This window comes from Lepidochelys kempii, chromosome 3, assembly GCF_965140265.1.
Source record: "Lepidochelys kempii isolate rLepKem1 chromosome 3, rLepKem1.hap2, whole genome shotgun sequence".
NCBI classification, from domain to species: domain Eukaryota; kingdom Metazoa; phylum Chordata; order Testudines; family Cheloniidae; genus Lepidochelys; species Lepidochelys kempii.
Window position 1 is genome coordinate 201,012,305 of NC_133258.1, and position 17,711 is coordinate 201,030,015.

The 17,711-nt window shown below is 40.0% G+C and overlaps 1 protein-coding gene across 18 annotated transcripts in view; it reads right to left on the minus strand.

Annotated features, from left to right (window-relative positions):
- PLCB4 (phospholipase C beta 4) overlaps positions 1-17,711 on the minus strand; it is a 325,436-nt gene that overhangs the window by 85,001 nt on the left and 222,724 nt on the right. For all 18 annotated transcript variants that reach the window (XM_073339654.1, XM_073339656.1, XM_073339649.1 and 15 more), the window contains 8 exons: positions 16,548-16,629; positions 15,867-15,967; positions 15,190-15,247; positions 9,409-9,517; positions 5,832-6,042; positions 5,086-5,179; positions 4,323-4,402; positions 3,851-3,935 (listed from right to left, as the gene is read on the minus strand). In XM_073339654.1, coding sequence (XP_073195755.1) covers positions 3,851-3,935; positions 4,323-4,402; positions 5,086-5,179; positions 5,832-6,042; positions 9,409-9,517; positions 15,190-15,247; positions 15,867-15,967; positions 16,548-16,629 — 820 coding nt within the window. The remainder of the gene's footprint in view (positions 1-3,850; positions 3,936-4,322; positions 4,403-5,085; positions 5,180-5,831; positions 6,043-9,408; positions 9,518-15,189; positions 15,248-15,866; positions 15,968-16,547; positions 16,630-17,711) is intronic.

Consider the following 17,711-nt stretch of genomic DNA (forward strand, 5'->3'; position numbering starts at 1 on the left):
CTAGGCAAAAGGGCCTAGTAGTCACCAGGGGCAGTAGCAGGAAGGTGAGTCAAAGGAATCTCCTTCTGCCTGTCTTTCTTGGCAGTGTGGTGCAGCTGATAGCAGTTGTTCACCTCTGACATTTGGTGGCTGCTGCTAGAGAGTTTGAATGGGTTGTGCAAAGCAGTGGGCAGGCCCTGTAAGAGCATACGTAGACCCTAGAACAGCGGTTCTCAAACTGTGGGTTGGGACCCCAAAGTGGGTCAGAACCACCTTTTAATGGGGTTGCCAGGGCTGGCTTACACTTGCTGGGGCCCGGGGCTGAAGCCAGAGCCCCACCACTCAGGGCCAAAGCCGAAACTTGAGGGTTTCAGCCCTGGGCGGCAGGGCTCAGGTTACAGGCCCCCTGCCTCTAGCTGAAGCCCTTGGGCAGCGTGGCTCAGGTGGGCTCAGGCTTTGGTCCCCCCTTCTGGGGTCATACAGTAATTTTTGTTGTCAGAAGGGGGTCGTGGTGCAATGAAGTTTGAGAACCCCCGCCCTAGCAAATAGAAGGTTAGGCCAAGGTTGAATATTGGTAGGCCGTGCCTATTAAGAATGCTCCAGCATTTGCTATATTTCCTGGCTATGTATGAGACTGAAACGCATGTGGATTTTAGTTCTCCTGACCGTTCCTGCAGTTGCTGCTTCTGCTGGGAGCTCTTCATCCGATTCAGTTCCTAATGCAGCACTGACAGCAGCCCAGATTCCAGAGCTTGGTCTGGACCAGGAAGCATGAGATAGAAGACGCAGCTGAAGGCACTACACCCTTCCCTTCCAGGCACATATGATCAATTACTTTGCATCTGTCATGTTCTTCTGTACCAGATAGAACTGGTTACAGAGTTTGCTTATACACACCAGATGTGTTCATCATTTTAATGCTCTGGCAGGTATGACTGAGGTTCATTTAAATAAGGTATTTGACATAGCGCCTCCTAGTGGCTGAACAGCCTAGTACAGTTTAGCATCTGGCTGTCCATTACTTGCAAAGACTGGCTGTGGTCAGTTCGCAATCTTCTTCTTGTTTTGAATCTGCCATCGGTAGCATTTTATCTGTTGATTGTTCTTTCTGAGGAACAAATTGTAGCTGTCAATGGTTTATTTTGAATTCTCCACTGTCAGTCATGATCACATATTATATCGGTGCAGGGTTTTTTGTTTTTCTTTTTTGTTTTGTATATGACAGCTGAAGTTGTCCATCCTTTTTATCTATCCATTTTTACACGAACGTGGTCACCAGGTTCTAGACCTGGCAGTTCTCTGTCTGGCCACTTTGGAAATAGGCTCTTTTCCAAAGGTGGAACAGTAGTGCTGAGTTGTCCTCCCATCAGCAAGTGTACTGGACTATATCCAGTAGCTGTTATTGGTGCGGATCTATGACTCAGAGAGCAAGGAATCAATCTTTCTGCTGTAGGATTTTCTGAGCAGTCTGTAGAGCTCTCAGCCTCTCCATTTGCTTGTGGGTAACGTGGGCTGCTAGTGATATGATCAAAATCACATTTCGTTCAGAGTGACTTAAATTCTGCTGCAGTGAACTGTGGTCTGTTGCCTGTCACAGTTGTTCTGAAATAACCTAATTGAGCAAAAGGGGACTTCAGTTTCTCAAGAACACTGTGACATGTTACGTCTTTCAAGTACATTATTTCTATAAACCTGGGAAAATAGACCATGATAACCAGGTAGTGATGTCCTCTGAATTTGCATAAACCTGCAACTAGTCTTTTCCAAGGTGTCTCTGGTGTGGGTGTTTGTACACTGTATGGTTCAGCATTGTCTCTTAAGTTGATTTGTACTTGATAGCCTCTCAGAAGTCCAATATCACCAAATCCTCCATCAAGTTCTTTCACCTTTCTCACTGGGCCCATCATAACTGCCATGCTGCAGCTGAGACGGTTGTCACCTTTGATCACATGCACTCTGAATGCATAGCTTTTATCTTTGTAAGTTGTTTCTGTGGTGAGCTGATCCGTGCCATTCAGTATACCTCCAAGGCTGGTCAAAGCTGTGTCAGGTGACTTCAGCTCTGACAGTGATTGTAAATCCCTTCTAAGATGCCTGTGACATCAGCTCCTGAATCCGTTTTAAAGTCAATAGTCTTGCCACTCTCCAGGTTAGGTTCTATGTTTAGAGCTCTGCAAGCATACAAATATTTGGATCCACATCTGATCCACATCCACGATAATTAACGTCTATCCGACCTGTGATCCACACTCCACCGTTTTATATGTATCTGCATTCACACCCATGTCACTGTTAGAGCTCTGCGTGGATACAATTTGGAGCTGCATCTGATCCACAATCAGCAAAGATGGTAAACAATACAACCGCATCCGTGGCTGTAGATATTCACAGATATAAAGCGGATATCCGCAGATTTGCAACGTTCTATCTATGTCATCACAAGTAATAGATACCAGAAACAATGGCTCTTGGTTGTCTGTTATATGAGTCAACTCCATGACTGCTTTGGTGCAAACAGCTGCAATATGTCCATATTTCATACATTTATTACACATGTGCATCTGGCTGGACATGCATAATCTCTTGAGATATGACTTTTTCCACATCTTGTGCATGTAGGTTGGAATTGTCATTGTTAACTTGGGAGCGCTCTCTCCTTGCCTCAGGGGTTTTATGATGATAACTTTTAACACAGTTTCTAAACTAGCTTCAGTTTTTTAAGTTTGTCAAGTTTCTCTAGGTTTCACTGTTTCAATAGTTCAGACTGTTTTGCTATTTAAATAACTGAGATTAGGGTTAAATCTCTCTTCAATTTCAGCTGCTATGAAAGGTTTTTATCTGTTAACCCAATAAACCAGCCTGTGTCTGATATTTTCATGTTTTGCATTCCCAAAATCATAGTTTTCAGCCAATATATGCAGAACTCTTACAAAATATTCAACATTTTCCCCTGGTTCTTGAATGCTTTCATGAAAACATTCTCTTTCATAAACCACATTTCTCTGAGGTATAAAGTATGCATTAAACATAGCCAGAACCCTTTCCTACTCATCTTTGCGACAGTCTGCAGTAAAGTCAAAGGATTTAAAGATATGCTTTGCTTGCTTCCCCACATAAATTAAAGAAGATACTTGAATATCTCCAGTTTCTTCCCAAAGTTTGTTTGCAAGTCGAAATCTTCCAAAATACTGTCTGTCCACTGTGAAGATTTGTCAAAGCTGAAGTTCTTTGGGGCATTGAAAAGTGGCATGTTGATGAGATCCTGCAACCTTTGTGGCTGTTCTGTCTGTCTGTACTTTGTTGCTTTGTTCCTTCTGTTTCTGGTCTTACTGTACTCCTGACACCACGTTCTTCTGTACCAGCTGTGGACTGGCCACAGTGCTTGCTTATACCCACGAGATGTATTCATCATTAGATCCTGTAATGCTCTGCCATGTATGGCTGAGATTCATTTAAATAAGATTTTTGCACATAGTGCCACTTAGCATTAATACAGTTTAGCATTAATTAGAGCATCAATAACTGGAAATTACAGAGAGACAAGGTGGGTGAGGTCACAAGCAAAGACACTACACTTGGTCTATTTTATAGGGGAGGCAACCCTGCTTGACTCAGCATGGGGACATGGCTCCCCAACCCTTGCCAGAAGTCCTTCCCCAAACTCTGTTCAGAAGAAATTAAATGAACCAGCTAAGGACCCAAAAACTGAGAAGCCCAAAATCAATAGTGATGTTTGAAAACTAAGGCCCAGGCACACACAAGTTTCTCCACCATTGGTTACTATACCGCTCTAATAAATAGTCTCAAGTTATTAAACCGCTCTAATAAAATTAACAAGAAATATAAACACAATTTTTAAAAAGATACATACTGGATGTGTTTCTAGAGGTTGCTTCAAAAGGAGATCGCCAAAATAATCTTCACAGTATTTTGACATCTTGTACTGTTGGTATTTGCTGGAAAAAAGTGACATTAGTTAATCCCAAGCCATCATTCAGCAACAAAAACCTGTTACTACTTTTAACTGTTTATAAAAACCGAACTAATATAACTGAAATGCATGAATTTATTTAAACCAAAGTAATGTGCTGATTAAATATTATTCAGTTAATGTGACCTTCGAATGTAATTCACTGCTGAATCACAGCATTATTAAAACAATTCAAAGCTTGACCTTTGTGTTAAAGCCAACATCTCTGGATCTCTTCAAAGTGACATCTAATTTATCTGCATAACCCTGTTACAAAGTTTTCCAAGTCAAGTTGAACTATTATGAGCCTTATCATAGGTGCAATTGCTCTTTCATTGCAGTATTAAAAATGGAAGATGAATATACTTTATACCTGCAGTGATTTTCAAAGGAAAGAATAACAGGATACTCAGATGTAACAAATGCAGTTTCCTTAATGGCTTGAATGACATCCTTTAAAATGCAAAGAAAGTGTTCATGTTAAAACACATCAAGTGGCAATTATGAGTAGAAATATTTTACAGACACAGAACATGATGGATTCTATAGTAAATGAAGCAAAGACAGACAGAACAAAATGGGTCTATTTCATTTCTCTATTTACTCCCACTCCATGTTTAAAAAACTCTCACTCCACCTGAGGAAGGAAGATGGTAGCTACAGCCACAAGCTCAGTGCTGCTCTGAGACATAGGGATCTGACAGCTGATCTTGCCCAGAGGAGGATTTTGGCTGAAGGGACAATGCCTGTGTTTCATCTGTCACTTCCACAGGTAAGGGGGACTTTTGCAGCAGAGCCATTATTGACTCTGCTGTGCATAAGAGTGGCAGGATTTGGAAAGACTATACAGAGTGCCTGAGTGGGCTCCCTGAATGATTTCATGCAGAACGGGGTGGGAAGAGGAAGTGAGGCAGAAGTAAGCTGTTGAGAGTTCAGGACATAGGACCCACCCCTATTTAAATCATTCATTCCATTAGGATGTAGGACCAGCCATGCAGTGTTGTGGGGTGGGATTCCCTCTCTCTGCAGAGTTCCCTACTTGCTAGCTAAATTTCTCCGTCTGGGTGTTGGAGAGAGGATTTGGGCTTAAAGTTTGACGTATAAATTTGAAGTTATCAATGATCTATAAATTCTACCTTGAAAAGAATATCTGTACACATTGCTTTCCCATGTGTTATTATTGGTTCTTGGTCTTCACCTTTTCCATCCCAACAATCCAGTTCAACACATCTAAAAACCCAATAACAACTATGTCAATTTTCACAATATTTCCATAAATATACAAGCCATTTGACAGAAACTCCAAGCAATCTGTCTTGTTCAGGAGCAGAGGCTAGAGTAAATAACAATGCAATTTTAGAAGCGCTACAATTCCTCTCATGCTGTATGTAATACACAAACTCTTATCATGTCAATTTGATTTTATAACTATGGACGTATTACATTAAACTGTGCGTGTGGGAGTGTAAAATGTCTGAGTGAAAGTGGGTTTTTTAATCAGCACTCCATTATTTACTCTCTCATTAGCTAATCTGGATATACCATATTTACGCACTGCAAGTAGTTAAACTGGAAGTCAAACGGATATCCACAAAAATGCAGATTGGCTTAATCACACAGCACAAATCCCTCTGAACTGCAGAAGTGTGTGAAGCATACATCTTCCAACACACCCCTTCCCCCCACAATACTGCAACTTCCTAAAGGCGACTCTTTCCGTATGTTTTTGTACAATAAAGATTTTTACTTATGATACTTTTCATATTTCTCATACTTATTATATTTACATGGTATCATATATAATTGCCAAGGTAAATAAAATGAAGTATTGATTTTCCTAAAACAAAATGAACTATGAAAGCCATTATCCTATATTTCCAACCTGCAACCAGCCAAAAGCACTTGTCTGTACATCTCTACAGAAGACTTCCCGCCAAACTGCCTGCCTGTTAGATAGGTATTGTGGGAGGAGCTGATGAAGTAGTGAGCCAAAGAATGGTCCATTTCCTGGTATAATTCCAAACGGTCAAGGAAGACTGGGGCATTTTCATCTGACATCAAATATCTGCAGAATCCATCACTTGATATGAGACCTGGAAGGAAAAAATAGCTTTATGTGTTTTCTGTATTTATGCAGAGAATACAGATTGTTAGTGTTTAAAGGAACACAGACACTGCTACCCAGAAGAGGAGCTGGTATTTTATAACAGCAGATAAAAGAAAATTAGCAACAATAATTTAAGTACAAGACTCTCCCAGTCTTTCAAAGGCTGGAATCCAAAGATTCTATTAGCATGACCTAGAAAGTTAATTTATTTTGGATTTATTTCCAAACCATGGAAGGTTCGAGACTTTTGCTAACCATCCTACTGTTCAGCGTATATACAGCAGATTATCTTCCTGACAATGAAAATTAAAACATTGTCTGCATAAACAAAGCCATGTTAGAAAATAGGGCTGTGTGTGCACAGTAACTTTGATCACAGTGTTCATAGTATGTTTTCTTCCTCCTCTTTTTGTTTTGTGCTTCAGAAATTGTAAAAGATGAGGGGCTAGATTCTGGTGTAAGCCAGATCAGAATCTGCCTGTGGTATCTATTTTAAAAATGGCCTCATGCTAAAAAAAAAGGGGGGGGCAGTTAACCATCTAAATAGTGACATGACACAATTGGAATGCAATTTGAACTTGAAGTTCATGTTTCCTAATGTCAGACATGGGAGCTCTGTTATTGGCAAGGGATGGCTAACAGCAGCTCCAATTTTACTTTGTTTCACATGACCTTTTTGTTCCAACAGAGAATCCCTAACCCCCCAGCTTTCACTTGCTCATAACTTTCTGAACAAGCCTCACTTGGGGCTTTGAACTTTCTATTCTTGGTCACAGCCAAATCCCTTCAGCTGGCTTTGAGTTAGGAGAAAATGAAAAAAAAAAACCCAACACATTCTCATCTTAAGAAATTTAACTCCCCTCCCACCCCACATACACACTAAGAACTTAAAAACAGCAGAATAAAGTAGCTCCAAGCACGACATGCGATTAGTCTGGAGGAAAAAGTATAAGAGAGTGAAAAAAAATCACTACTGTGTATAGTTGTTGAATATTTGCTATGATTTTAGCAACGTAATGAAGTCCTCCCTCAATGATAACATAATTAAGAGGCTGAGTTAGCAGCCTAGCAGAAGGAGAAAGTGTCTATAACTACTCTCCCAAAGAGCTCCTGAGCTTACTGAGCCATTCATGTACTGCACAGCACATGAGAAAGGGTTGAGTTCTAGTTACTGATCCTTACCATACAGCAGGGGTAGTCAATAGGCGGACCATGGGCCAAATCCAGACCGCCAGCTGCTTTTGAATGGACCCCCAAATCTTTTTATTTACCTATTATCATTATTGTTGTTATTATTTTAATTATTTTTTCTGGAGTATGGACCTTGACTACACCTTGACCAAGAAATTTCGACCTTGACAAAAAAATAATTCACTATCCCTGCTGTACGGTGACCAAGGCAGGACTGGTTTCTTACAGCTCTTGTGCAGCGAATGAGGTCTTGCCTCCCACACAGTGCTATTCAGTGCACACATGTGCCTAAGTGCCTTATGGAATAGGGGTCTTGTAAAGGACTGCAGAGAACAGACACCACACAGATAAGCCATGTCTCCATTGGATGTTGGGGTAGGGTGGCAATTCATGCATTCCCAGAATACCAGACATTATGGTACTTCCAGGACTGGTGTGGGCCTTACCCTCCAGCATGACCTACTGGCGTGACCTCACATGGACAGTGCATACAAGGGCACACTAGTGGGGGTGGAATGATGTGCTTTTCAAAATGTCATCCCCATCTGATACTGGACAGAACCTAGTCTGGTTGTGTCTCCACACTGGACTTGGGAACAACCACCCAACAAGAGGACAGTATGGTTTAAAGCCAGATGAAGTTGTGGATCCCCAACGTAGGCAGGTTGTTGGGAATCCACAACTTCTGGGGCCAATTCCTCCCCTTCTCCCACTAATTCCATTGGGGTAAAACCACAATGAACTAACCCCACCAAGGAAAGACAAACATCAGAAAAACCCCATCGACTTTTCTGCAGCAGACATTCTGCATTTACATACATGACAGTAGAAATAAGAAAGAAAGAAAGAAAGAAAGAAAGAAAGAAAGAAAGAAAAAGAATTAAAACAATAGGCTCAATTCACTACCATGACTCAATGACTGGTTGAAAGAATATGAAAGCCGTATAGAAGCTTATGCCGGCATCAGCTTCTAGATAGGTATTTTGCAGACAAGAAACTGTATCTTCATAAACTACTGGTTCGCTTTATCTTCTGCACACCCAAAAGATGGGTGCATATCTTTCTGAATAGGGGAAAACAATTCTCATTATAGCTTGTATATTATGGGAAAACACTTGGAATATGCTGGCATCTAGACAGTAGATCCATGACTTCATTAAACATGTAACGAATAGGATTAGATTAAAAAGAAAAGGAGGTAATTAGTAAGAGGAGTTTCTGGTACATATGGGGTGGAAAACAAAATAAGCTATAAAGTTGATGCCTTCAAAATTCCCATCCGTGACTCCACGAAGAGAAAACAATGGATCTTGGGGTGTCCTACAGATCATTTTTTAAAAAGAAATACCCTGCTATTGAGAGGAGATATCTTCCATCTGATAGCCAGAGGATTGGTTGAAAGCCTTCCCCTTTTTTACTGGAGTGCCCTGAGAAGTTATAGAGGGACCACCAGCTCACAGGTTCAATTTTAGCAAAAACTCATAAGCAATCTGTTAACAGATAGTGTGATGCAAGGATAGCAGAATAAACTAGGAGCAACATATACAGGATGAGATCCTTACCCCTCATTCAACTGCTTTACTCCTGGTAAAAGGACCAGAGTGGAGTCAAAGCACCCCACAAGCCCTGTTTCCTGTGGTGCAGGAACCAAGGAAGACAGCCACTGGCTCCTCACAATCCCTTGTGGAGGAAGCATGCCTGAGGCAGGAGGAGCACATCAGGGATGGAGATGCAGCTGGTGGTATTGCAGAGATTATGGGCAAAACTGAGGCTTAGAGAAGACTGAGTAGGATGCTGCAACTTAGACAAGCCCCCAGGGCTATGTTATGCCTTCAGCCTCTGCAGCATATAGAGACGATTAGGAGAGCACAAAGGTACTTACCCTTATTGCTTTGGTTAAAGCTAACATAGCATTTTACTATGTACCTGTGAAAGAAGCCCTCCCATTGACATAACTCTGTATACACTGAGGGTTAGAGGTCAGTATAACTGCGATGCTCAGGGGTGTGGATTTTTCACCGATGTAAGTTTATAGTACAGATCTGGCCTCAGTCTCATTGGGACTTAGGCTCCTAAGTCACTTATGTGCTTTTTAAAATTTAAAGTATCTAAAGAAATGTGGTATTAATTTTTGATACACAGATATTCCCACTTTGTTTACCTTTATTCTTCAAATCTTCATCTGGCTCATATGTTTCAATTATCTGCATTGCTCTTTTTGAATCATAGAATGGGAATAAAATTTCATTCAGACGAGGATCTCGTTGATGCTAAGGTTAGAAAATAACATAATTTAGCAGGACTACTTACTGCAAGGCTATATGCCAAGAACTTTTCATTACTGCAGATGAAAAAGAAAGAGCTGGACAATTTTTTTAAACTAGAATTTACAGAATATCCCAATTGTAACTTCAGCACTATATAAATTTAAATCTAGTTATCTAGGAAAACAACAGGCAGTTTGCTCATCTGACATGTATTATTGCTATTTACTCATTACAATAAAATAACGCATGTGGAGTATGTGCCAATAAAATTTTGACAATTAACAGCAGATCCTTTAATAACTTGGTAAATCTTCTTCCTTCGTCAGAAATCTTTTATGTAGGTCACACAAACTGATGGGCCTGACTGATGGTTACATAATTATCCCTTCATAAAACTTGTGTCTTCATCAATATGGATGACTAGAATAAACATTAAAAAAAATAAGTTGCTACAAATATTCTATGCGAAAACTGCATTTGGAAATATGTTAACTGGTGTCTGTTATCTCTGCGAATCGTGGAGCTACTGGGGCTTTCTGAAAAAATCACCTTAGGATCATAGAGCAAATACGAAAACCATTAAAAAAACATCTTCACAGTGTCATCCCAAAATGTATAGCAATTAATGATGTAGGGATTTCATGATATCATACACAAATATTGTTTGGACTATATTTAGGCATAGTAGGTATCAGTGACTTCCAATAAATCTCTAAAGGCCTGATTCATGACACATTCACTTTAGAGTGTGCAATGCAATTTTCACTTTTATTCACACTGGATTCGAGCTGCACACGGTGTGCCTGATTCTCCATTAAAAAAATTAAAAACATAATTCAACTGAGTAGTGGCATGTAAGCGGATGCAAAAGCAAAACAAATAAACAAATATGACCATGGAAACACTCTTTTACCCAGGTAGGTGCAGTTTTAAAGCTGTAATTTACATTCAAAAATGTAACATAGGCCACCCGCGTACTGTTGACCAATAATTTAGGAGTGGACAGTGTGGGATGTCTATGGCTGAAGGCACTATAAGCATTTGCTGTAATTCCTTACATACAAATATTTTGATATTCTGTTCAACATCAAGCTATGTCCAATCAAAAATAAGCAACCTGATCTCAGCTTTACAACCAACACATTAGTATGTGTGGTTGGTTAATTCTAAGAAATTACAACTAATGCCCATTTAAACATGCAGTTAATGAAGCATCCTTTTATTAATGCTATGGACAGTTGACAGCATCTGAAGTATAGCTGTTAAATTCACTATACGTTGGCTATCAAGATATCTAAGTAAATCTCAGATGAAATATGAAATGTAAGCAGCTGAATGCAAGACACACCTTGCTAAGCATCTCTCAGGAGCACAACACTAGCATGCAACTGTACAGCCGACCACATGTAATCACACGTGACAAACTTTGCACCAATAGTGAAAATGCATCATTTGAAACAACTGAAAGAAAGAGGAGGGGAGGCTCTTATTAAAGAAGAGTGATCTTCCCCACTTCACTCTTCCATGGATAATCATAAATAGAACAGAGGTGACACAGGGGAAGAAAATAGATGGGAGAAGGTAAACAACGCTTCTTAGCAATCACAGCCAAAAAATTATTGCAGGGAACTAACAGTAATATTTTTGTTGTTGTCATCATGATCACTGCTCATTATCTTATTTTTTTTCCCCATTTGGGCAAAACGTAAGTCTCTTTAAGTTTACTTAATTAAAAACAATTCTAGTAGTACTTGACAATTTGTGTGATGTTATTAAAAAAAAAAGGAATGTCAAGCAGGATCCCTTGCATAAATGTTTTATGCTAGTAAGTTTGTTGGCACAGGGAATTTATAATGCAAAACAACATAGCTGACCAATATGAAAAGCATAAAGGCCCCAGGACTAATCACATATGTCCAGCAAAGCTGCTGTTGCTTGTTCTAGTTACCACATTAGACAGGATCCATACCTTTCTACTAGGTGTTCCTTAACAAAAGGAGGGTAAATCATTTAAGGGGGGCAGGGGTAGAGGGTGCCTGTTTACTTTGGAAAGAGAAAGAGGGAAGAAACAGATGCTCTCCAAATATGGCCACCTAGCCATTTACCTCCTAGCCAGATAAATACTTGCGGATATGTGAAACAACTCATGATTTGCTAGAAACCAGTTTCATTATTGGGATTTATGAGGTCCAGCAGAAATATTGGCCCCTCTCCACCAAAAACAGAAAAGGGAAACTTACTAAACAAGAAGGATCCAATCTCCCATTTCATCTCATCTCTTTGCTTAGCAGAAAGCAGGAGTCCAGGCCAGCCTGTACTGAATTACTACTTTTGATAATTACACACATAGACCAAAGCTAAAATCTGTGGCTGCGAGTAAATGGCAGGAGGAAATCTCAGTAGCTTTAGGTCTGTTTCATTTTTTTATTATTTTTCCTTTTCTTTAGACTGAACTTAAAAAAAGAACACATGCACAGAAGTGCCTGACAATAATTAGACTTCTAAAACAACTCACCAGCATTAATGATGATACATAATTAAATTAACTGTCAGCCTGAAGCATTAAACAGTCAAAATGGAGCTAACAATTTACCTCAGCCAACAGACAATAAAAAAATGAAAAGAACTCCAGAAAAGCCTCACTTCCAAATCAGAGATACCCAGGAACATACGCTCATCCTTCCCTAAAAACCCTATCAAACAAATTGCTTTTGCAACCTACAACATGCCTGGAAGGTCATCAAATTCAGGCTATTTTGGAACAAAGTGGAAACAAGTTCAGAAGTCCCAGGGCACATCCTCACTAAGAACGCCTTGCCAGCAGCCACCTCTTTTTTATAATGGTAATAAACTTTTATTGTTTGCAGGATTGCTGTAGCCATGTGTGTCCCAGAACATGGGAGGGACAAGGTGGGTGAGGGAGTATCTTTTATTCGACCAACTTATGCTGGTGAAAGAGACAAACTTTTGAATTACACGGAGCTCTTCTTCAGTTCTGGGAAAGATAGCGTCATAGCTAAGTACAAGGTGGAACAGACTGTTAAGCACAGGAATTACCATGCTGCAAAGGACCATTCAAAATGAAGTGGGCCATTAACAGTTCTGCAACCATAGAACAAAGGAGAGTTAGGGCACATCTACACACACAGTGCTGTACCCACAGAGTTGTTATTGAGCCATATGATGCACTGGACGAGGGACACCACATGTTGAGATAGGCTCATAGATTTTAAAAGGTGTTGTGAGGGGTCTGCATCATTGTAGCAGTGGAGAGATGTCTGCAGGTTTTGCATCTGTTGCTCTGGCGGGGTCTGGTGCCACTGAGTTGGTATGTCGTGGTTTGTGCAGAGCTTTGCGTTTGATGATGAGCTTGGTAAGGTTGGGAGGGTTATTTGAAGGCCAGAAGATGGTGTTCTAGAAAGCACTGGCACTCACTCCATGGGTGCTCCTGGGCTCGAGCACCCATGGAAAAAAAATCATGACTGCTCAGCACCCACAAGACACGGCTGTTCGGCAGTGCCGCTGATCAGCCCTTTGGCGGCTGGGGGAGGTGCTTGGGGGAGGGCGGAGAACAGCCAGTGGCGGGCAGGCGGGGGGAGCAAGAGGCAGAGTGAGGGCGTGGCCTTGAGGGAGGAATGGGGATGGAGCACCCCCGAGGAACAATAAAAGCCAGCGCCTATGCCGGAAAGATTGCGTTCAGGATGTGGTCCCCATCAAATATGGATGGAATGAGACCATCGCTACGTTCTCAAATGAACTCGCGCAGAAAAATGACCAAAAAGACCAAAACACTGTATCAACCGTCAAACAATCACTCCATATCTGGCCTCACAGCCCTTGTCTTCAAAGGAAGCCTGCACGACCCTTTACTGTCTCTTTCAACAATCTGTAACCCTGGTTCCTTGGTTCTATGACTGCAGAGTTGTTAATGGCCCACTTCACTCTCAATGGCCCCTTTAAACATGTTGTTAGCTCTTATGCTTAACAACTGTGTATTTATCTGTGACACTCTGAGTACCTTTCCCAGATCTAAAGAAGAGCTCTGTGTCTCTTTCAGCAACAGAAGTTGGTCCAATAAACAGTATTACCTCACCCATCTCATCTCTCTCAATAAGCGTTTACGTTTTCCAGCTCGAGCACCTGTGCGGACTACAGAGAGTGCAGGCCATACGTGAAGGGAGAAAGAGACGATGTCTTAGGTAAGTAGGTCCCAGGTCACTTAAGGCCTTACACATCACGACCAACACATTAAACTCTACTCAGACTATGACTACACTAGAGAGCCGCTCTAAGCCGAAGGGAGAATGCTCTCCTGTCGACTTAATTAACTCACCCTCAATGAGCAGCAGTAGCTATGTTGGCAAAAGAAACTCTCCCACCGACATAGTGCTGTCCACACTGGTGCTTAGGTCGGTGTAATTTATGTCACTCGGGGGTGTGGATTATTTACACATCATACCAATCCTCGTTCCTACAAGCACTTACACATATGCCTAGCTTTGTGACCATGGATTTCAATGGGACTACTCATAGTAGTCAGATGAAGCATGTATGTAACTGTTTCCAAGGTTGGGCCACATTTGGGGCAGCCACTGAGCGTGGTTTACTCCATGTGCCTAGTCCACTGGACAGCGGTAAAACTGTTCATTTCATCACTACTTTTCCTCTACTTCTTTTAAAAAAAATCCTTTGTGTTTGGTTCACTTTTGGAGATCAATAAGGTATATGCTGCTTTTTGAACAGGGAGCAAAGGGGCCCTCTTTTAGATACACTGATGCATGGTTAAATCTCTGCATAGAGAAATGAGAAAATAGCAATTTGCTGTGGCTGTTCTTGTTTAAGTTTGTTCTTGGATAACTTGTCAGTTCACTCAAAGACTATAGAGAAGGAACACAATTCTGCAGTCAGTTGGGAAAAAAAAAAGAGTTTTGTGGCACAAAAGCTGGGGAATTACTTGGTGTTCGCAATACTTCATTTGTTTCAAGTAAATTCTGTCAAATTCACTTAAGTGGTGTGTAACTCTGTAAATCATACTCCCACTTATCTTAATATGATTTAGAAATAGAAGAAAATCACACACTTTAATAAAACACTTTTTCAGAGACTAGACTGAAGAAACACTGCAGACTCTTGCTAATAAATGTGCATTTTAGAAATACTGCTGCCAATATAGTTCCTTCTATCCTACATATTAATATTTTCAGAATCACATACAATCCATTAAAATATCCTTATGATCCACAGATTTGTAATAAACAGAAAATATTTGATAGTGGAGAATCAAGCCACTACATATAAAAGCCCACTTCATTTTTCTGTTATTCAGATTCAGCAATCAGATGCCTAAAAGTAAAATAACTGCTTATAACAAAACACTGAGTATCGTTTAGTTGAAATTACTTTGTATATAACAGTATAAAATGTATAAAACATACACAACAATAGCTTCACACCACAGCAAGTAATCAACAGAAGCAATCCGCAAAGCCAACACAGAGAAAGCACAAGAACATATACGGTTGAAGCTGATTTTTGCACCTGGATATTGCCATAATGAAAAGATCAGCAGATCAAAAGCACAGCAAATAATGGCATGATACATGCAATGAGAAGACTGGAAGAAGCAAGCCACTGCAGACAGACTTGTATGGTAGTTAATGTATGAAAAAGCTTACTTCATTTAGAAAGCTCACTAATTGGTCTACCGTTAAATAATCAGTTTTGTCTCCATTGCTGAAAAGAAATTTATTAGAAAAAGTAAGTTTTCATGTATGATGCTACAGTAGGTATGATTTACATGTTGACATTGTTGATACTTTCTAAACCTTGCAGTTTCCTAACACTGAAGTAGCTATGTATTCTCAAAATGAACAAACACTGTCAAGGCAAACAAACAGTCTATGCTTGCTACAGTATAATAATACCCTCTCTTCTCAGTATGATTTAACAAATGTTAATTTAGAAAACAACATGTAAGTCCTCCATTTGAGAAGAATCTGATTGAACAAACTTTTAGACTTCTTGCTTAATCTAGTTAGTTCACATACTGTGTTAATAACCTAAAGGAGCAGGTTAAAACTGTAGGTAGTTAGTAAAGCCAATGCAAAAAAAGTTCCAGGTGCTTCTTTTAACTCATGTAAAAGTTGCTCTAAAATACAGAGTTAACTTTTACATGAATAATTTGGGGGAAAAGACAAGAAAATGTAGATGTGACTTGGTTTGCAAATACTGTACATGGAATTAGGAGTTACGGTTGGAAATTCTTTACCATGTTCAGTGTTGTACCGGTAATACTAGAAATAGACTAAAATGACAGTAAAACAATTTAAAATTAGTTTAATATTTAACTTACATCTTCCTAAAGAGTTCCTCTATGTCCGTACGAGGACATATTTTTTGGGTTAGTTCATAAAATTTCTCATAAGTAAAAGCGGGAGGCTCAATTTCATCATTCTGGAAAACAAAACAAAACGTAAAGGTTGATTTAGCAAGAAAGAGCCAATTTACTTATTCTATTCTATCAGCATGTCTGAGTATTAGAAAAGTATTAGTAACATGTGCCTAATGCACGTAGCTTTATTTATATTTTCTGAGAAGAGCTCTCCATTTTTTCCTTACCCCAAATCTGTTTAGTGCACTTATATTCTGACTACATGGTAACATTAAGTCTGTGAATGATAAAATAAATAATAATAATATGTAAAAAAGTAAATACAGAACAAGGACATAGTCTTTATTTTGCCTGTTGAAGTTAAAGTTAAAAAAAAAAATCATTCAAGGTACCATGTGAATGTGTGAATTTAAATATTCAACACACTGGGACATCAGAAAAAAGTCCGAGCTAACTTTGGTACCATTTAGTATAAACCACATTAGTAAACATTCCTGTTTAAGTGAAGTGATGACGCAGCTGTCTGAGAACACAAGGCATGTTTTTTTCACATGACACAAATGACTTAACACATAACGATATAATCTCATCGATTCTGTGATTTCTTAATATAAAAAAATGTTATTTTAAATTGGCAAATACCTTTCCACTGGGAAGCCCTAGTTCCTTAAGTGCCTGAAAGATCACCTTTTCTGTTTTACCTGATGCAAAGGTTCTGGTAATACTAAGAAAAAGAAGAAAAAAAGTTAGTCACTTTTAAAATAATCAGTTTCAGTCTCTTACTCCTTTTCTCCTCCAACATTTCCCCCCTTTTTCAAACGACGTATGCACGTACCTCTAGAGACAATTGTGGACCAAGCCCAGTTGTAATAATGCTGTAAGCTTCCACAGAGCAGAAATACTCCGCCTGCTCTCTGTGTAAGGCAACTACTAAAAGATTTAGCAAAACAGTGATCTGCCCAAAGAACTAAGAGGTTTGTTCAGTAAGAGTTGTGCAACATGTTATTCTGCTGGCAGTTTTCAACATGATACATAGACAACTTACTGTGTCAAAAAAAAAAAAAAAGCAGCAGGGCTACAAACAAGGTAGGTATTAGCCAACTCAACTCTAGGCTTTGCTGCTTCCTCTGTGTTCACAGTTGTGACTCCTACTCTTCTACACTATTAATCCGTCCATTTTAAGGCAGTCATCCCACAGGAAATCCTGATCCATTCCCATTCCTCTGCTTCCTTCCTCCTCTCTTTTGAAGTTATTTCTCCCCATGAGAAACTCTCTAAATTCTGATACCTCATATTTTCCACCAAGACCATCTTCCACACACAGAATTTTGTTACTCTTACCTTGCTGTCCCTTCTTCCCTTGAAAGGCTCTCTAATCCGCTCCAACCAAGGCTATTCCTCCTCCAGACAGACCACGTACAACCATTTTTGCTTCCTTCCCACTTCCACTGAGACACTTAAACTCCTGGACCAATTTGGTTTCTTTGTATAAAAGATGGATTTATTTCACCATCCATTAGACTAAGCCCTGGTCTACACTAGGACTTTAGATCGAATTTAGCAGCGTTAAATCGATGAAACCCTGCACCCGTCCACACGATGAAGCCCTTTTTTTCAACTTAAAGGGCTCTTAAAATCGATTTCCTTACACCACCCCTGACAAGTGGATTAGCGCTTAAATCGGCCTTGCCGGGTCAAATTTGGGGTACTGTGGACACAATTCGATGGTATTGGCCTCCGGGACCTATCCCAGAGTGCTCCATTGTGACCGCTCTGGACAGCACTCTCAACTCAGATGCACTGGTC